Source organism: Centroberyx affinis, unplaced genomic scaffold (assembly GCF_046629955.1).
Source record: "Centroberyx affinis isolate AG114_WGS23_722 - 3 ecotype Tasmania unplaced genomic scaffold, CSIRO-AGI_Caff_v1 ptg002736l_1, whole genome shotgun sequence".
Classification (NCBI taxonomy): domain Eukaryota; kingdom Metazoa; phylum Chordata; class Actinopteri; order Beryciformes; family Berycidae; genus Centroberyx; species Centroberyx affinis.
Window position 1 is genome coordinate 1,413 of NW_027280902.1, and position 21,088 is coordinate 22,500.

At 42.2% G+C, this 21,088-nt stretch overlaps 2 protein-coding genes and 1 non-coding gene across 4 annotated transcripts in view; 2 read left to right on the forward strand and 1 right to left on the reverse strand.

Annotated features, from left to right (window-relative positions):
• Positions 1–240: 240 nt before the first annotated feature.
• desmb (desmin b) lies at positions 241–9,584 on the reverse strand (the record flags this gene model as incomplete). The annotated part of the gene is made up of 7 exons (XM_071535569.1): positions 8,998–9,584; positions 4,371–4,431; positions 3,915–4,010; positions 1,929–2,090; positions 1,032–1,157; positions 366–586; positions 241–282 (listed from the first exon to the last, which is right to left on the reverse strand). Coding segments are annotated over exons 1-7 (1,295 nt in total), but the record flags the coding sequence as incomplete, so codon positions are not given.
• Positions 9,585–17,035: 7,451 nt separating this feature from the next.
• On the forward strand, positions 17,036–17,108 carry trnak-cuu (transfer RNA lysine (anticodon CUU)). Its single transcript has one exon. It is a non-coding gene; the product is annotated as a tRNA-Lys (tRNA).
• A 686-nt stretch (positions 17,109–17,794) lies between these two features.
• The window catches only part of dnpep (aspartyl aminopeptidase), a 17,733-nt gene continuing 14,439 nt past the window's right edge, over positions 17,795–21,088 (forward strand). Inside the window, exons 1-3 of one of the 2 annotated variants that reach the window (XM_071535576.1) lie at positions 17,795–17,891; positions 18,359–18,449; positions 20,654–20,742. In XM_071535576.1, the coding sequence (XP_071391677.1) occupies positions 17,886–17,891; positions 18,359–18,449; positions 20,654–20,742 (186 nt within the window). In that variant the 5' untranslated portion in view covers positions 17,795–17,885. The other variant, XM_071535575.1, reaches the window with a different exon arrangement.

The following is a 21,088-nucleotide window of genomic DNA, read 5'->3' on the forward strand; positions in this document are numbered from 1 at the left end:
AATGTGTGTTAACAGAATATTGAACTGGGGAACATAGGACCCTGGGAACGGACCTTGGGAACTTAGGACCCTGGGGACATAGATATGCTCCCCTAAAGAGAAGACGGTTTACTGTGTCATAGTAACCAAATATTGGAAACGAACTAGCTTATCAGACTATTGAGCTTTACTTAACAACACTGAATTGGTCTACACTCACACTACAACAATGTTTTTGAGACATCTCTCTCTTTCTCTTGCCAGATTGTTATATATTTAGCCATTATTGGCACACAGCTAATTCTCCAATTGACCTCCAAGATGGCGGCGGACGTGTTTGTCAGGAGGATTTGTGATGCAACTACAAATCCTACAGCCTCCGTCACCTGCTCTCCTCCCCCTCCAGCAGCTTCCTGTAGGTGGCGATCTCCACGTCCAGCGCCATCTTGACGTTGAGCAGGTCCTGGTACTCGCGGAGGTGGCGCGCCATCTCGTCCTTCATGTTGGCGATCTCCGCCTCCAGCCGGGCGATGGTCTCCTGGAAGCCGCCGGTGTCGCGCCCGTGACGGTCCTCCATGTCCCGCATCTGCCTCATCAGAGACTCATTCTGTAGGGAGGGAGTGGGGGGGGGGAGAGAGAGAGAGAGAGAGAGAGAGAGAGAGAGAGAGAGAGAGAGAGTTGAAAAGGAATAGAATAGAATGGAGTTTGAATTGAGCTAGAATAGGATACAGTAGAGCTTGAATACAGCCGAATAGAACAGAGTTTGAAGACAAGAGAAGAGAACTTGAGCAGAACAGAACAAAGCTTGAATAGAACAGAATAGAACAGAACAGAGCCTCAATATGACGGAATAGAGTGGAATAGAATAGAGCTTGAATTGAGCAAGAATGGAATAGACGAAAAGAGAGCTTCAATAGAACAGAATAGTTTAGAACATAGATTAAATTGAAGAGAATACAACTGAGCAAAACAGAGCTTGAATAGAAGACAGTAGAATAGAACACAATAGAGTAGAATACAGTAGAATAGAGTAGAGTCTGTCTGTGACGTACGGTGCCTTTGAGGGAGTCGATCTCGCAGGTGTAGGACTGGATCTGGTGTCTGAACTCCATGGTCTCCTGCCGCGCCTGCTTCAACGCCTCATTGTTCTTACTCACCGCCTGGTTCAGGTCAGACACCTGCAGGGCCAGGGGTCAAAGGTCAGGACGGGGCAGAGGTGAGGACGGGTCAAAGGTCAGGACAGGTCAACGGTCAGAACAGGGGTAAAGGGCGTGTTTGCCCAAGGGCGCCTAGGTGTCAGGATCCATCCATTTTTTTCAGCACTAATGGAGCACTGCAAGACCTGTAACTACTACTACCACTACTGCTACTACTACTACTACTACTACTACTACTACTACTACTACTACTACTACTACTATTATTACTACTACTACTACTATTACTACCACCACTACTACTACTACTACTACTATTACTACCACCACTACTACTACTACTACTACTACTACTACTACTATTATTACTACCACCACTACTACTACTACTACTACTACTACTACTACTACTATTATTACTACTACTACTACTACTATTACTACCACCACTACTACTACTACTACTACTACTATTACTACCACCACTACTACTACTACCACTACTACTACTACTACTACTATTACTACCACCACTACTACTACTACTACTACTACTACTACTACTATTACTACCACCACTACTACTACTACTACTACTACTACTACTACTATTATTACTACCACCACTACTACTACTACTACTACTACTAATGATAATATCCTTTTCCCCCTCGATTTCGTCCTCCATTTCCCCCTCATCTCTCTCTCTCTCTCTCTCTCTCTCTCTCTCTCTCTCCTCTCTCTCTCTCTCTCTCTCTCTCCCTCTCTCTCTCTCTCTCCTCTCTCTCTCACCTTGGACTTGTACCAGTCCTCGGCCTCGGAGATGTTCTTGGCGGCGATGCCCTCATACTGGGCTCTGATGTCACGCAGCGCCGCTGTCAGGTCCGGCTTGGACATATCCATCTGGATCTGGACCTGAGTCTCCTGCATCTGGGCCTGCAGCTCGCGGATCTCCTGCAGGGAGGAGGGAGGAGGAGGAGGTGTGGTCAGGTTTGTTGGGAGTTAGGTGTGTGTGTGTGTGTGGGTGTGTGTGTGTGTGTGGGTCTGGGTGGGAGGGGGGATTAGCAACCAACTAGTAATCACCTAGCATCCACCTAGTAACACCCTAACAACCACTAGTTATCACCCAGCAATGGTCTAATAAAGTCTTAGCAGCCACTAGTAATCACCTAGCAACCACCTACTAACACCCTCATAACTACTAGCAATTGCCTAGTGACCACCTATTAATTCCCTAAGAACCACTAATAATCACCTAGCAACCACTAGTAATTGCCTAGCAACCACCTGGTAACACCCTAGCTACCACTAGGAAGCACTTAGCAGCCACCTAGTAACACCCAAGCAACTATTAGTAATTGCCAAGCGACCACCTAGTAACACCCTGATAACCACTAGGAATCACTTAGCAACCACTTAGTAACACCCTAGCAACCACTAGTAATTGCCTAGTGACTACCTGGTAACACACTAGCTACCACTAGGAATCACTTAGCAATCACCTAGAAACATCCAAGCAACTATTAGTAATTGCCTAGTGACCACCTGGTAACACCCTAGCTACCACTAGGAATCACTTAGCAACCACCTAGTAACACCCAAGCAACTATTAGTAATTGCCAAGCGACCACCTAGTAACACCCTAATAATCACTAGGAATCACCTAGCAACCACTTAGTAAGACCCTAGCAACCACTAGTAATTGCCTAGTGACCACCTGGTAACACCCTAGCTACCACTAGGAATCACTTAGCAACCACCTAGTAACACCCAAGCAACTATTAGTAATTGCCAAGCGACCACCTAGTAACACCCTTATAACCACTAGGAATCACCTAGCAACCACTTAGTAAGACCCTAGCAAACACTTGTAATTTCCTAGTGACCACCTGGTAACACCCTAGCTACCACTAGGAATCACTTAGCAACCACCTAGTAACACCCAAGCAACTATTAGTAATTGCCAAGCGACCACCTAGTAACACCCTAATAACCACTAGGAATCACCTAGCAACAATCTTCTAATGCCCTAGCAACCACTAAGAATCATCTAGCAACCACTAGGTAACACCATAGCAACCACTAGTGATCACCTAGCAACCACCTTGTCAAAGAGACCATGTTTTCTTTTTTTTAGGAGGAAACTCATATTTTCTTCAGAATATGTACCTAATCTAGTTTTGATATAATTGGTATGTGTTGTCATTGCAAACTGCTTTGGCAATATAGTTTACTTTCTGTCAGTCTCCTGGCTGTAAGCACACACACAACCACTGAACCCACATCTATGCTGACATCATCACGAGCTTCCTCTGGTCAGACAGAGTGGACTTCCACTGCTGTTACATGGTGTAATTATAGCTGTACATCTGCTGGGGGAGATTTCAGCGCTCTGGTACAACACTGGTCAGGCCTGTTGCCAAGACACAAGCTTTGTGTGTGTGTGTGTGTGTGTGTGTGTGTGTGCGTGTGCATGTGAAACTCTATACTTCCCCAATCCTCCTGTTTGTCATCACATGCACACAGAGAGACAGATGTAAGAACAGATGACAGACAGACAGGCAGGCAGGACAACTGTAGTGCAGACAGACAGACAGAAAGACAAACAGGCAGACAGGTACCAAGAACCACAATGACATCCTTGACATTTTGCATTATCTTTGATAATCTTGTGTGTTTTAAATTTATCCAATAAATTAAACTAAAAGCAGAGGCTGAGCAGAGGGAGAGACAGATAGAAACAGGAACAGAAAGACAGAAGAGGAGAGAGGAACAGACCTCTTCGTGGATCTTCTTGAGGAAGGCGATCTCCTCCTGCAGGGTCTCGATGCGTCTTTCCAAGTCCAGACGGGCCAGAGTGGCTGCATCCACATCCTGGAACAGTTTGGTACATCAGTGACGTTTTATAATAGTTTGATACACCAAACACAAATAGTTTGGTACATCATGGTACACATGTTAAATAGATGCACCCTGATGAAGGCAGGCATGCGCTTTTAATCTTGCAACATCCAACAGCCAAATCAAAAGGCTTTTGATTTTTTTCCAGAAGAGAGAATCACCTTTGATTTTCTTATCCTCATTTGACAGTTTCCCCATTTCTCCAAAGAGTACCACTCGTTTCTAATCCCTTTAAGCCAAAACAGAGTTGCTTTTCCTTTCCTTGGACGTGTTAATAGTTTGCTACACAAAACACAGCGTTGAATACTTCGGTTACACAGAAATCGGACTCACCGCCCTGAAAGCAGCCAGGTTGTTCTCTGCTTCCTCTTTCTGAATAATCTCCTCTTGTAGCCTGAAGGAGAGACACAGAAAGACAGAGAGAATGAGTTAAAGGACGATATTATGTCGCTACATTTACAGCACTTATACATGTTTGTTTCATCTGAGCTGAGATGTATTGGTAATGTGTTTTGCACTTAGGCAACGTAAGGATAATTGTGCCAATCAACCGCTAAATTGAGAGTGAAAGAGGCAGAAAGAGACAGAGAAATCAAAGCCTTCAACACCTTTTATTGTCGCAGTACAAGCTCTCAAGCAATAACTGTTACTGTAATCCACTTTGGCAGTATAGTTGTTTTTTTGACAGCCGTGTCCATAAAGCATCTTAGAACTGAAATGCATTGAGCCGACAGAGACAGAAGGAAAGAAAAAGAGACAGAAAATTCAAAGTGTACAACACATTAAACAAGCCCAGATAAAACAAACTCTTGCTAAAATCCGACAGCGATCAATGGAGACGAAACTCCAGATGAAACAACTGCATTTTCATTTAAAAAGTGAAAAGTGCCTCGGTCTTCTTGTGTTTTTTTTAGATCTCACTGAAAACCCCCACTGCCATCAAGCACCTTCCTACTTTGATATTTTATTTCATGTTTTTTTTTCATCCAGTAGCACTCTCACTTTCTTCTGCAGATGAAACCACCTGGCACCTAAAAAGTAAACTCCAGTAGAACAAATCATCAGAGATCCTTCAGATATGCGCGAGCTCTTTCCTCTCCTTTTATAGAAGAGGAGAGTGTAAACATGGTGTGTGTGTGTGTGTGTGTGTGTGTGTGTGTGTGTGTGTGTGTGTCTGTCTGTCTGTCTGTGGATGGGCCTCAGACCCGAGTACCAGGGCATTATGGGTATTATGGGACAAGCCTGGGCTCTGTCTCTCAGGAGGGGAGATGGAGAATGTGTGTGTGTGTGTGTGTGTGTGTGTGTGTGTGTGTATGCCTTCTTGCATAAATGCATGTTTGTGTGTGTGTGTGTGTGTGTGTGTGATGGGCTCTAACTTTGGCTGGACTCACACACATGCTTGGACGGAGTGTAGATGCATCTCTCACACACACACACACACACACACACACACACACACACACACACACACACCGTGACCCATGTTTAACATTTACCCTTCCTCAACAGACCATCATCATCCATCATTTTTATAGCCGTGCTTCCTTCCTTCCCTTTCCTTTCTCCTACTTTCCTTTCTTACTATACTTCTGTCCAAACAGACATTATTTAGCAATAGACTGCTAATACACAGTAGGTGTGCTATTCTGTTGTTGTTGTTGTTGTTGTTGTTGTTGTTGTTGTTGTTGTTGTATAGAGGCAGTTTGTGCCCTTACAGCTACATTTTAGACACAATGAGTGAGCAGTTAGTGATTCAGCATCTTTTCCCAGGACACGTGTCTGTTGGTGGAGATCACACTGAGACCCTTTTTTACTTTGCTGGTCATGTGACCGCTCCAGATTTAGCTTCTGCTGTTGTTATTATCAGGTCTAAATTTAAGTGGAGGCACGCACATATTTCTGGATCCAGACTGATGTAAGCCATGGGAAATGTCTTTATAATCATCCATCCGTCTATTTTAAATGCAGTTTCTCCTGTGAGGGTACTTTTAGTTTCAACAACTTTGTTTTTTTTTTTTTTTTTTGCATTTATTTAATATAAATTAATTTCGCCTTTGCAATAGAAAAACAACCCTGAAGCTGTTAATCTTTTAATCTGATTCACAACCAGCGATGCACTCCTACATTTTGTATTCATATTCTGCTGACTGTTTCTGTGTTTGTTTTGTTGCTTTTATTTTATAATACTTACCTGGAATTGTGTTACTAAAAGTGCTACTATGTTATTATTAGTATTAGTAGTAGAGGTACAAGTAGTAGGCTTGCTACAAGTAATACTACAAGTTCTAGTAATGGAAGTACTAGTAGTAGTAGAAGTAGTGGTAAAAGTAGCAGTAGTAGTAATTGTAGCAGTGTAAATAGTAGTACTAGTAGTAGTAGTAATAGGAGTAGTAGTAATAGTATTAGTAGTGGAAGTAGTAGTTAACTCAAGTGTGAGCAATTCTGTGTGAGCACTAAATGAAATTTGTACTTACACTGTGTTGTAAGTACATTATGTATCAGGGAAATTTTTATTAAGTACTTACTTACAACACTGTTACATAGGTAAATTCACAGGATAATACACGGTAATCTGACCATTGTTAAGTTACCTATTATTGTTATTATTATTGTTATATTATTATTATTATTATTAGTAGTAGTAGTAGTAATAGTAGTTTTAGTTGTACTCTATTTGTTCTTATCAATATCCTTTCCTCTGCTGCTGATTGACATCATTAGCATTTCATATAATTTATTGTAATCAAATCTAGCAGTAGTAGTGTTAGTATTAGTAATAGTGTCAGTGTTATTGGTATTTCCCATGGTACAGTAGGAGAAGTGTCAGCTGCCAGTCACTCGGTGACTCGGAGTCACAGAGGAAGTGACTCTGCTGTCGCTTCATGCCTGCTGGGCGCTGCGGTGTTATGCAACACACCCACAGACTGCTGCTGTGATGGAAAAACATCTTACTGTTATCTCTGTTTTTCTTTTTTTTTCTTACTCGGACTAAAGTTTGACACCTTCATTCCTGTGTGGAGTGAGTTTCATGACTCTTGGGCCCTGGTGCTATTTCAAGGAGGCATGGGCGTCATGAGAAAATAAGCATTGTTTTTCTTCATTCCCAAAAAAACATACTTTAGGCGTTGTTTTTTGTTTGTTTGTTTGGTTTATTTTTCACCCACCAAGAGTGACGCCTTTTCAACAGCGGAAGAGCAAGTAGGCGAGCTAAACCCCGGCTTATTCAAATCCCACCTCCCACTGCAGCAACAGTGAGTCATGATGAGTCTTCTTGGTTTTTTTTTACATCTTTTCTTTGGTCATAGACTCAAATTTACAAAGGAAACTTGTGTCAACTGGTCCTGTATTCTGTGGCTAAAGCACGATGCTAACACCGCGTTCACACTGCAAGCGACTTGGTTGATGTGTCACTCTGTTCTGACTGATTGTGGGCGGGGCCAGAGGCTCTGATTACAGCTAGGTCGCGATCTGCAGCTGCAAAGTTTTGAACAGGCAAATTGTATTTTTGCTGCTTTGGTCATTTTGATGAGTTAACATATAGGGATGGGCATTTCAAGCAAAAATACTATTCGATATTCACTGGGAACTATTCAACCATTCTTTGAAGATCATATTCGAAAATGTGAAAATCATGACCCATCCCTATTAACATAGCTACCTAGCAAGCGGTAATTAGGTAGCATTAATCAAAAATAAACAAAAACCTCGGAAGCTTTGGCTGGAATAAACTTTTCGTCCATTTTGCACTTGCAAGGCAGAAGTATTAGATATCAGATAAATCATATCAGCAGGGAAACAAGGAAGAAATCTGATTGGCTGTTGACGGCCAATGATCGTGAAAAGTTCAGCCGTGGACGACTTTTCTCGGCCGACGAGCTTGTCGAGTGTCTAAACTTCCAACTGAGTTTCCCCGGTCGCTCAGCTTTTGTTTGTTTGTTTGTTTGTTTGTTGTTTTGTTTGGACCAAAACCGCATCAAAGACCGTGCGTCCGGATTTAGCCACTGTTATGTTAGCGGTTCTATTCCATTTTACATTTACATTTTTACATTGTTAGGCATTTAGTTGATGTTCTTTACACTGAAATGAGCAGGTAAGAGTTTAGTTTGAAACTCTGACAGGATGCCCGGCTCTCGATGGACACACTGGCTGTCGGGGTTTAAAAATACTCCCTGGTAACCACAGCAAACAGCAGATAAGACTCGCTCCGCTCCCTGACATCTGGTTTAAATCAAGAACCCACGACACCCGGCCCCGTCTGCTCCGAAATGTCACGGCTCTCTCTCTCTCCCCGGATCGACACGTTTATGATTCACACATCTCTGTAATCCTCCGTGAGCGAATTAGCATATTGTAGCATCGTCACCTCCTCAGGCATTTAACATCGCACTCAGAGTAATGGAGCAAAGAGGGAGAGGGAGGAGGGACTAGTAAACCTCTGGTAGTCGCTTAGATATCAGTGTTTTTTGGAGACTTTTTGTTTTGTTTGACGTGTTCGCACTTTCTCATCTCTGTTTCTCCTGCCATTTTCTCGTTTTTCTTGTCGTTTTTTTGTTTTCTCGCCTGTTTAGTTGTCGCAATTTCTCCTCTTCTTTCCCTTCTTCCGCTCTCTTTTCTTCTCTACCTTTCTCCCACTTTTCCTTGCTGTGAATGATCTTGCGCGCACACACACACACACATAACACACAATTGCAAATTCCTTCTCAGCTATCTCACACACAACGATGTACACATAAACCTCTTCTTAAGCATTTGAAACACACACACACGTGCAAACACACACATTTACACACTCACACACACACACACACACATTGACCTTCTCGTAACTAGTTGACATATGTAGACACATGTACACGAAATATACACACACACACACACACTTAAACAAACGCACACCTCTTCTTAAGCATGTGACACAAGTAGACACTCACTCACTCACACACACTTAAGCCCCTCCCACCTGAGTTTGAGCTTGTCCACGTCGTCGACCAGGTTGTCCCGCTCCACCTCCACGCGGGACCTCTGGTTGGTCAGGATCTCCACCTGCCGCCTCAGCTCGCTCATCTCCTCCTCGTACAGGTCGGCGATGCGCGTGGGCTCGCGGCCGCGCAGCCTCTCGATCTCCACGCCGAGCGCCTGGTTCTGCTGCTCCAGGAAGCGCACCTTCTCGATGTAGCTGGCGAAGCGGTCGTTCAGGTGCTGCAGCTCCACCTTCTCGTTGGTGCGCGTGGTCAGGAACTCCTGGTTCAGGGCGTCGGCCAGGCTGAAGTCCAGCGTCTCGCCCATGCCGGCGTAGCCGCGGCCGGCGGACACCCGGGAGGTCACCAGGGGTTTGCCGTACCCCGACGAGGCGCGGTAGGAGTAGGCGGGCGCCGCGCTGGACCGCGTGACCTCGTAGACCCTGGAGGTCACATGGCCGCCACCGCCACCGCCGCCGGAGGAGGAGCCGAACAGCGAGCGGTTGAGCGAGGGGGAGGCGTAGCCGCCGTGGCCGAAGGTGCGGCGGTAGGAGGAGGCGCTCTGGGCGGAGGAGCTGTAGGAGGCCATGTTGGAGGAAAGGCACACACAGAGAGAGAGAGAGAGGGATGGATGGAGAGAGAGAGAGAGAGGGAGAGAGAGAGAGAGACGGGCTGCAGCAGAGTGGAGGAGCAGGCTGGAGAGGAGGCTGGAGAACTGAGGGGCAGGACCAACTGCCCCGCGATATTTGTAGTTACCCCCCCTTCTACTTACCCCCCTCCTCTCTCTGTGTCTCTCTATGACTCTCTATCCCTCTCTCTCTCTCTCTCCCTCTCCTTTCTTATGTCCTCCTTTCTTGCCCCCACCTCTCTCACCCTCTCCTTTAATTTCTTCCATTCTCCTTTTCTCTCTCTCCCTCTCTTTCTCTCTCTCTCTCTCTCTCTCTCCCTCTCTCTCTCTCTCTCGCTGTCCCTCTCTCCATCTCCCCCTTCTCCCCCTCTCTCTTTCACCTCTCCTTTCCCCTCTCCTCCTTTCTCTCCCCCCCCCCCCACCTCTCCCTTCCTTTCTCTTTCCCTCTTTTCCTTTATGACTTTCTTTCCCTCCCTCTTTCTTTACCTCTCTTCATCTCTCTCTCCCCCTAAATTCTATTTTAACCCTTTGGGTCTTTGCAGAGTATTTCGTATTATTATTTTTCGTATCGTAATTATAGTATTTCCTCACAGCATGAACACTGTATATAAATTTCAGTTGCAGTAAAAGTTGGATAAAGATGGGAGGTGGGCATCTTTGAATTTATCAAAATGTGACTTAAATATGGAGCTATATTTCCCCTAAAACAAATTGTACGCAAATGCAAGATTGTGAAATGGTTCAATACACAAAAGTGTAAAATAAATAAAATTGAAAACCCAAAGTCAGTTCTGTAAAACTATAAACACGAGTTACAATCTTGTTTATAGATTTGCAGAACTGACTTTGGGTTTTTTATGATTGAGCCATTTCACAATCTTGCTTTTATGAACCATTTGTTTCGGGGGAAATACACTTCCATACTTAAACAAGGCCAAAAAACAGGCAAAATAATCAGAATCACTTCATTACAGTAAACGAGCAGGGATTTGTCTTGGTGATGTTGAAGAAAAGAGACAAGAAGACCATACAGTGAAAAAGAGTCGTAATACACAGCAGATCACACATATCACTGCACAAATATAATATTCTGCATTTTATCACTGTCTGCATTCGGACAGCAAAGAAATGACAGATGATGTGTTTGAGTACACAGACAGTTTCTCGAGAAAATCTCCTGCCCGGCGTCGATGATCTCACAGCATAACAATGTGAGGACGGAAGGACGGTGGCTTTTAAAACGCAGCATCATCCTCCTCACATGGTGAGGTGGCGCTGGTTGTTAATGACAGCGTCCGTCCAGGGGGGGAAAGCTTTGGCTAACCTGCCTTAAAAAGGAAAACTATCCTGTCCTGAGAGAGAGAGAGAGAGAGAGAGAGAGAGAGGTACAGTATGTGCCTGCAGAGCTGGAGAAAGCCCACGCTCCTAAACAATATGCACCATTAATGATGATATTGTTAAGATGTGTCACAGCAAAGGATGAGTGAGCTAAATGAAGTGGAGAGAGATTTCCCTTTCCCAGTATACACACACACTACCTACTCACTGGAGCTGTAAAATCCACCCTAAGGCACTAAAACAGCTATTGGTGATGTAATTTGCATGTATTTTTCTTCTTCCCCTGGCCAAACAATGCAATGTGACGCCATGTCCAGATATTTCCAGCTGCTACAATGGGAGTTTGATATCAGAAAGTGTTTCAGCGATCTAAAACCTCAGCGGTAAACGTCAGGTTTTGGTGTCAGTCCCTCAGAATCAAAGAGCGAGGGCTTCTTTCTAGAGCCGCCATTTTGCACCGAGAGACGTTCAACAATCATACAGGGAGAAACCCATCGTAGAAGAAGAAGAGAGAGACCAGTTTCTCCACCCACAGGAGCAGGAGAGAGACCAGAATGCAATGCAGCAGAGAGGTTGAGTGTTTTGAGTAACTTTTTGTCAACTGGAAAATCTCACTCTCTTGCTTTTATGATGCTGTCACTATTACTATTGCACCATTTAACCCAGTGGTTCTCAACTTGGGGGTCGGGACCCCCGAGGGAGTCGTGAGATAATTTTTAGGGGTTGTGAGATGATTTATGGGATAGGGGGGAAAAAATTCTATTTCTACTATACATACTACATACATACTATATTATTATCATGTCTATTTTTTCAGTTTTTTTCTCAACTTTTTTTGCTTTTTTAGCAACAGAAATTCTAAACAGCTTTCGTTGAAACAAGCTGAAAAAAGATAAAACATTCTTTATATCGTTCTTTCTCTATGCGCTCCTGTAACGGGGGTCGCCAGTAGGCATCAAGTGGTTTTAAGGGGTTTCAAGGGGCCAAAAACGTTGAGAACCACTGATTTAACCCACAGCTGAATGCAACGAGTTCAGGCACATTCTGGTGTTTCTCGAAAGGCATTCTGGGAAACGTAGGAAATCACTAACTGCAGTAGAGGTAGACGAGGCAGGTTAAGGGAAAGTGGGTTCACCAAAAGAGTAAATTCCAACACTTCCAACACAAAATAGCTCCTGGAACGTATTGAACATCACAGATTGACGAAATGCAACAGTGGAAGAAGATCTGAGGAGGGAGTTTTCCTTTAATGTTGCCCGGCTTATTGGCAAACGTACAAATGGACATAAAGCACGACGCTGAGCATGAGTTAAGACCTTTTCCAAATTGTTCGGTTGCCGCAAGATCTTCCACCGAGCAGCACTTACTTCAATTAAATGGCAGCTTTTAAAATTGATTTGCACTTCATGCTCCTGACCCTCACATTGTATTTCGATGAAAGAGGACAAGGGAATAAAAGGTGAAGCAGCTATAAAAGTTCTAAAACGATCTTGCGGCTTTGAATGAGGATCCCACTCACAGTTTCTGATTCCAAGTTTTGTTTTGTTTTTTCTTTTTCTTTTTTCACAACTTTGTTTATTGGAATTTTTAGAAAATACTAAATGTGCAGTAGGTCATACAAAAATATAAATAGTATATAAGGCACAGTTAACAGGTATGCATAGACTTGTATCCATACACACCCACAGGCACTTGCATGCATACCTACCTGAGAATATTATATATATAAATACATGCTCAACATATGTACATATCTGGACCCAAGATTTATGTTTATAGAACAAACACAACAACTGAAACACAACACATAGCCTGGACACCTAGTCAATTAGAAAAACACAGTTTTTATACTCAAGATAAATAAATAAACAATATTATATAAAGAATTATAAAGGATTATACAGAAAAAATACAATGGTCAAAAATAGTAAAGGGATACACCCACATCGCCACACATGTAAATAGATTATCCCAACCAAGTGAACGCAGTCCCTTAACATAATTAAAGAAATGACCCCATGTTTTATAAAATCTGGTTGTTGAACCCCTCGAGACACATCTTATTTTCTCCATCTTAATAAAGTACAAAATGTCCCTGAGCCATATAGAGTGAGATGGAGGAGTGGGTGGATTCCAAGTTTTTAAAGGAGTTTCACAGGGAACAGCAGTTTGGTTTTTTCTACTTTAGATACCATACCCATACCATCTCATGTTATCAGGGTCTATGGATCCTGTCCATCCGTCCATCTGTCTGTCCATCACACACAATCACTTGGATGCCACGGATTGGATTTTGACAAAACTTGTGGGGAATGATGTGTGATGATTACACTCATCTTGCCTTAGGGGGGCACTACAACGTTTGTTTACTTGTCACTGATTGGCCCAAGTGGTTCCTGCATCATTCATGGGGGGGATGACATCTTTATTTGTTCCAGGTTGTTTACATACTTTACACGGAACAGTAGTTTATGTTTTTCCCTTTACGAGGATATCATGCCATACCCATACCATCACATCAAGGCAGGGGTCCGGCTGTTCATCTGTCACGCACAATATCTCGGACAAAACTGATTGGATTTTGACAAAACTTTGGGAAATTATGTGTGTAATCGCTCTGTTCTGGTATTTTCAAAATTACACTGATCGGGCCTAATGTGGTGCTACAATGTTTGTTTACGTGTCTGTCCGTCACAAACAATATCATAATGGAATTTCACAAAACTTTTCTAAATTACACTGATCGGCCTAAGGGGGGCGCCACAACATTTGTTTACTTCTTACTGACAACTTATACTTGTTCTTTTATGTTGTGTTCACAGTCTAGTCCAGTCTGGTCCAATATCAGAAGTGTGCTGGTAAGGCACCTAAACATATTCGGTACTGTCAAAGGGTGCTGGTGGGTTACATGCTGGTTTCCAGTGCAAGACCAGTACAGAACGGTACTGATACTGCACCATAACCACAGTAAGACCAGTACAGGTCCAGAACCGTACTGGTGCATATGGAAAATGCCCATGATACCAATATGCCCGACACTACCTCCCACTGCTGCTCATGCTCCTCTCCTCTCAGAGCCTGTTGCTTTCACCTCTATTAATAGATCTGACTGCTAATGTGTGTGTGCATGTGTGTGTGTGTGTGTGTGTGTGTGTGTGTGTGTGTGTGTGTGTTCAGCTTTTAGTCTCCCTGGGCTTCCTCAAGAGAGCGGGAGACGATACGAACTGACAGCTCAAGTAAACATCTCCTCCTCTCCTCTAACTCTCTCTCCTCCTCCTCTTCCTCCCCCTCATCTGTCTATCTCCCCCTCCCTCCTCCTCCTCCTCCCTCTGCGTTCAGCGCTATATAAGGCTGGTTCCTGTGGTGATGAATGGCTGCATAAGGGGGGATAGAAACTAAACGAACATCAATGAGAGTGAAAGGGAGAGAGAGAGAGAGAGAGAGAGAGAGAGAGAGGGAAAAGGAAATCAAATAAACGAGAGACATAGAGACTGAGGGAGGGAGAGAGTGAGACAGAAACATGTTTTATGTATTGATTCAACATGAGCAACTTAAGCTTGGCAGTTATACTTAATTAAACATCTGTAATCAATTGGTTTAGAAAAATCTCAACATTGCATTCCATTACATTATAAGGCATCGAGCAGCCGCTTTCTGTCCAGAGTCACTTACTAAAAGTAGAATAAGAGTAGAATAAGTTTATTTTCACGCATCATCAACATTGCAAACAGCCCAAATAAGGAGCGAGCACAAAACTTATTACATTTTAGACATTTACAGGACTCATACTGTAGCTGTTGGTGAACAAAGTGTTTTTTGTGGTAATCGAACCGGTAATATTTTGGTTATAGATCAGTTTCTCTAACCAGGAGGCCAACCTGCTACTAAAAAAAACAGAGCAAAGACACTGGAATAATTAAGCAACAGGTAGAAATTATTAGAGAAAAGAGACGATATGATGAGAAGAAACTTTTAAGACCCCTGTGAGGAAATTGGGCTTTTGCAGCAGCAGCAAATAGTAGCAGGATACAGCAAAGAAACATTAAAAAAAATCAATAAGAATAGGGCAGTTGGGGGTTATGCAGTGGTGGGAGAAGTACTCAGATGTTTTACTTCAGTAAAAGTAGAAATACCACAGTATAAAAATACTCTGTTACAAGTAAAAGTCCTGCATTCAAAATGTTACTTAAGTAAAAGTACAAAAGTATTAGCATCAAAATGTACTTAAAGCAACAACAGTAAAAGTACTCATTATGCAGAATGGCCCATTTCAGAATAATACAGTATATGTTAAATCATTGAATTATAATTATTGATGCATTAATGTGTAAGCATCACTTTAATGTTGCAGCTGGAAAAGGTGGGGCTGATTTCCACTACTTTATATATTGCTGGGTAGCTTACAGTAATCTATAATAAAATCACAATTTATTACTTGATTATATTTTGTATTAATAATCTGAATCTGCAAAGTAACTAGTAACTTAAGTTATCAAATAAAGGTAGTGGAGTAAAAAGTACAATATTTCCCTCTGAAATGTAGTGGAGTAGAAGTATAAAGTAGCATAAAATGGTAATACTCAAGTAAAGTACAAGTACCTCAAAATTGTACTTAAGTACAGTATTCGAGTAAATGTACTTAGTTACTTTCCACCTCTTGGTATGTGAACATAGGAAGATGGAAGATGATCCTCTTCAAGGTGGGGGGGGGGGGGGGGGGGCAGGAAGCAACGGGGCTTATGGGAAATGTAGTCTGTATGTGGAGAAACACTAGAACTAACAATACAGCTGGTGTGAGTTAGAGGCGACCAATCGTCTCCAACATGGTCTCATTTGTTTACGGTAATTACACCAAAGTCTCACTATTAACATGACGATGATACATTATGTTTAAAAATGCGACACATAGCACCTTTAACAGGAATGCCCATTCTAGTTGTATGGTGCAGACATTTGGGTTCAAAGTGCCTTGTGGTGATAAGACGTCTTCAGTGTCTCTGCCAGCATTAATGACTGTATGGAAAATTACTTGGCAGCTGATAATCAGAGTAGCTGCAGGGGCTGCAGAGGCACTGAAGCTGTTGAAGCCGTTGGTGATAACAGGCAGCTGGCAGCGGATACTGACTGCCACTAAATGACATTTCATTATAAAAAAAAAAAAGTCTAAATCTTAATTTAAACTGGTAGTCCTGTCATGTCAGGAGTCAGCATGAAGGCAAACATTTAAATTACAGACACAATGCTGTACTACAACAGTCCATCAGCATCCCAGCAGGATCAGGGCCCAGACATATACAGAATAAATCATTTAAAAGTCATTTTCAGGGTTCCTACACATTTTCAATTAAAAAAATGCCATACTTTTTCCAGACCTTGATTTGTTTTGAAGATTTTGTCTGGTGTTCAATATGAGTTACGCAGATAGACATCTTGCCCCTGCTAACTAGGTCATATCACTGTATAGATGAAGATTTTATTTTTAATACTTTTCCAGACTTTCCAGACCTGCGTAGGAACCCTGCATATAAACTATAACTATAACCATGGATTGTAAAGGATTGCATTGGGTTTCCCTTCTCACACTTCCAGTCTTTGATTTTTGGATTTTCTTTCAACTCTCCTTTCACCTCTCTTTCCTCTCTCACTTCCAAAGTGGCTGCTGGAATAAATGGCCGAAATTTAACTGCATGTGGCTGGGGGCTGGCGGTCATTTTCCACCTTCGACAGACACTTTCATAATATTGGGACTGAGTTTTTAGACAATTTATTCATGTCTGTCAGTCTCAAATACACACACACACACACACACACACACACACACACACACACACACACACACACACACACAGACCAACATAGACGGGGTATCATGAATTTAGGCTGTTCTCTCACTAAATATAAAATAAACACAGATAATCATTTACCACTTTTACATTTGATATTTTGACCAGTACACTCACTGTCAAATTTTATATTTTAAAACCAAACATTTAACAACAAATAGTATTTCTACTTTGTAATGGATTTGTTTACTTATTCCAACACCGTCAGTAGCTCATAATAAACACACAGGAGCCCGGTTAGCTCAGTCGGTAGAGCATGAGACTCTTAATCTCAGGGTCGTGGGTTCGAGCCCCACATTGGGCGATTCCTTTACAGCCCCTTCAGAGGGCCCAAACAAAACCAGCAACCATCCAAAGACACTGAATTCCTGTACCAGCTGAACCATGCAGTGCATTCAAGACAACTAGGAAATTTCCTACTTCTGAATATGGAAAAAAATCCATTTGAGTAGGAACTTGTGACTCTTCCCTGAGTGATTTAGTTCTAGTCGTCATGCAAATGTAACATAGCAGCGTTCATAATGAATAAATAGAAAGAACAAAAAATAACATTATGTTTTAAGCTTTTAAACAGAATTCCAGGTTTGTGCAGCACAACATACTTTAAGATCAGTTAATACAGTTGGATACTTGCAAAATTGGAAGGTTAAGTTATTCTCTGTAACATTAATGTTTAGCCCTGGCATCGTCTTTGTATCTCGATTAATCATCTATCCTGAAAGCAGACTAACAACTTTCTTTCTTGAACGCTCTCAGGTGGAAAGTAAAAAGAAATTCCAAGTGGGAAGTTTCCTATATTTGTCTTGAACGCACCATTACCTCCTTGCACCATCCTGGAGGGAGCAAGAGAGAAGATAACACAGTATTAACCTACACTATACTTATATTATTACATTATTACAGGACTCCAGGCCGTTTTTCGATAGGTATTGCAGTTGCTCCTCCTGGCCGCTAGGTGGCAGTGTGGCTCTCGGTCTGAAAACAGCGACAGCCGCTCTGCTGCTGTCAGCTGAGTTGAGTGTGTGTGTGTGTGTGTCTTCGCTCTTTCACTACCAGAGTCCAGAGTTTGAAAGTCCAATTAATGCAGGTACGAGCCATAAAAATGATTATTTTGTCTGCGGTATGTGGAGGTGCTGCTCCCTCACAGAGAACTGCTTTGACTTTAGCCGACAGAGTAAGAGGGGGGACGAGGAAGAGGCGTCAGGCTCGTCTTGTGCTGTGCAGGTCAGCTAGCAAAGATTAGCTAACCGCCGCGGCTTCCGTTATCGGACACATCCTGTCTGTTAGGCGATTATTTCCTTTTTTTCAAGCTAAATTTGGACGCAAACACCATCACTCACGACTTCTCTGACATTATTGACGTGTGGTTTCTTCGCGGGTGTTGTAACAAAATGCACCGGCTTCCTGGAAAGTAGACAGAAGAGTTAAATCTCCCTAGGCGAACTGACAAGTGTCCGTTTTTGGAACTCTAGGCTGGTAGCCGTTAGCTTTGCTGTCTCATCCCTTGTACTGTTCTGGATCATTTCTGACTTTTTGTTCTCGTCTTTCTTTCAGTCTCTGATCATGAAGAGCTCCAAGGAAGCCGTGCAGTCCGCTGCCAAAGAGTTCCTGCAGTTTGTCAACAAAGGAGTGTCTCCATACCATGGTAAAGAGGGGGAAAGGGGGGATTTAGCCTTTTAATTTTCCTAAATATTTAAGAGTACACAAATTGGCCCTAAAATGTATGTACATGTAGTTTTTTGGCGCTCAGTATATATTTGAGTGTCATCTACAGCAGTGGTTCCCAACCCAGTCCTCAAGGACCCCCTGTCCTGCAAGTTTTTATTCCATCTTTACTCTTGCACACCTGATCCCAATGGGGCCTACACACTTTCATGCTGCTCTGTTCAGGTAGATCTGTCTCTACCAATCAGCATTAAGACCTTAACTGGATCAGGTGCGCAAGAGTAGAGCTGGAACCAATACTTGCAGGAAAAGGGGTCCTTGAGGACTGGGTTGGGAAACACTGATCTAGAGGAAGACTAGCTGGTTGCTATGGCATCAGCTAATGGGGATCCTTAATAAAATCAAAATAAATCTACATGTACAAATAGTTTTTTTTGTTTGGTCTTTTTTTTTGTATATTTGGAGATATTTCTCAAATTATATTCTACATGTAAATTATGATATCCACAGGACAAACACAGATGATTATGTCCTCTAAAATGTGACTGTGTTGTCAGTAATGGGCTCAAGGCAGCTGATGGTTTTGATTTCATGCTAGCAGTGACAGAGAAGGTGTCACATTTTTCAAAAAAGTGGATGTCTTTTGGAATGAAACTCGCTTCACAGTGATTTATATAACCTTGTGTCACTTTCAACAATATGTCATTGACTTGGCTCTCTGCTAAAACTGAATATATCATCATATATCAGAGCCAACAGGAGCATTGATTCACAGTAAAAATTGTCAGTTTGCATCGGAGAGACTGTCATTGTGAATAATGATGTTATAGCCTACTTTATTTTAGGGATTGCAGTTGCTTTCCTTTTTAGAAAGCAAAGATACTTTGCAGATCATGACTTCCACTAGTAAATTTGGCATAATGTGATTTTAGTAAAATGTCAGGTTTTATAACTGGTTCACCTGTTATTCCTACAGTGTCCTTTCACCAAAACACACCATCGGGAGCGTTGTGGCTTCATTTTAAAAAGCTGACATTTTCTTTAAATAGGTGCTGCTTGGTGGAGCGTCCTATTTGAGTCTGGTGTGAAGTTATCTCCCATACAAAGAGGGGGGAAAGAGAAGTGCCAGGGCTAAGAAGGTCCTAAGTTGAGACATTGTACTGGTTTACGCAGGACCTTGATCTTGAGATAAGATAGAGAAATCCTGCGGACGAAACACATTTCATAACGTCTCCCACCTTTGCTCTGTGACCTATGGCATCCCACTTGACGCGGGTGTGCACAAGTGTGAGCAAAGTGAAGGACGATAATGATAATAATTAAAATAAACTTCACCTGTGTAGCTCTTATCTAAAAGCAGAGTTTATGAAGCGCTTCACAAACGCACACACAAATCGGAGGAATAGAAAAATGCAGAAAAAGATAAAAATTAGGGAAACATCAAAGGAAAAGTGGCTAAAAAACATAAGGAACAACACAATTTAAAGATGAAAACGATTAAACGAGATTAAAACGTGAGCTGAGAAGTGACACCAGGACTCCTAGACCAGTGGTTCTTAACGTGGGGTCCGGGGACCACCAAGGGTCCTTGAGGGGGTTCCAGGGGGTCCCCTGCAAATTGATGAATTATTAAACTTAATTATTTCAATTACAAGAAGTTAAAACAATTAGAGAATGTAGAGGAATGACTATTTTGATCATAGTTTCACTGTTATCTCTCTACCTACAATACAGATAGTCGGGAGATTCTGGAAAAAATCATATCTAGCAATACAAATATCAGATTTGCGTGCAAGAGAAAAAATCTCACACCAAATGGGGGACTGTGGCCCTAATCTGTACTAAATTATGGGTCCTTGATATGAAAAAGGCTGAGAATCACTGTCCTAGACTGTGCCTGAGGAACTTGGGCTTGTTAATTCAGTATCACCTTTTTAAATCTCTTCTTCAAACGCACTTTTATAGACTTGCTTTCATGTAATGTTTCTAATTTTTTGCCAGGAAGGTGGAATTCATTTCAGTACAGATGAAAAATCACTCTGACTTTTGCAAAAACATAGTAAACTTTAGCGCAGCAGTGAGCCGGACCCTAGCGGACAGATGATACAGAATGCAGAAATGATGCCGTTCACATAATATATACAAGTAGATTCAATATCCTTTTTCCTCTCCGATCCCTTGCAGTGGTGGAAGAGTGTAAGCGCCGTCTGCTGCAGGCCGGCTTCATCGAGCTGAAGGAGGCGGAGCAGTGGGACATCAAGCCCTCCAGCAAGGTCTGTGTCTGAGATCAGTGATGAGAGTGACGGGGTCTGCTAAACTGAAACTCTCAAAATAGTATTCCTTAAAAATGTCGAGTTTGAGTTTTTAAATACAATTTTTTACTTGTTATCATTAATTTATACAGCGGAAGTGTGTGTCATGATATCCCCAAAATCACCAAATCACACGACATTGGCTCAATCTCTTATATTTAGACTTTTTTCTCTAAATTTTATGACTTTATTCTTGTAATATTTAGACTTTTTTTTTTTCTTGAAATATTCAGACTTTTTTCTTGTAATATGTAGACTTTATTCTTGTAATATTTCTACTTTTTTTTTCTTCAAATAGACTGTTTTT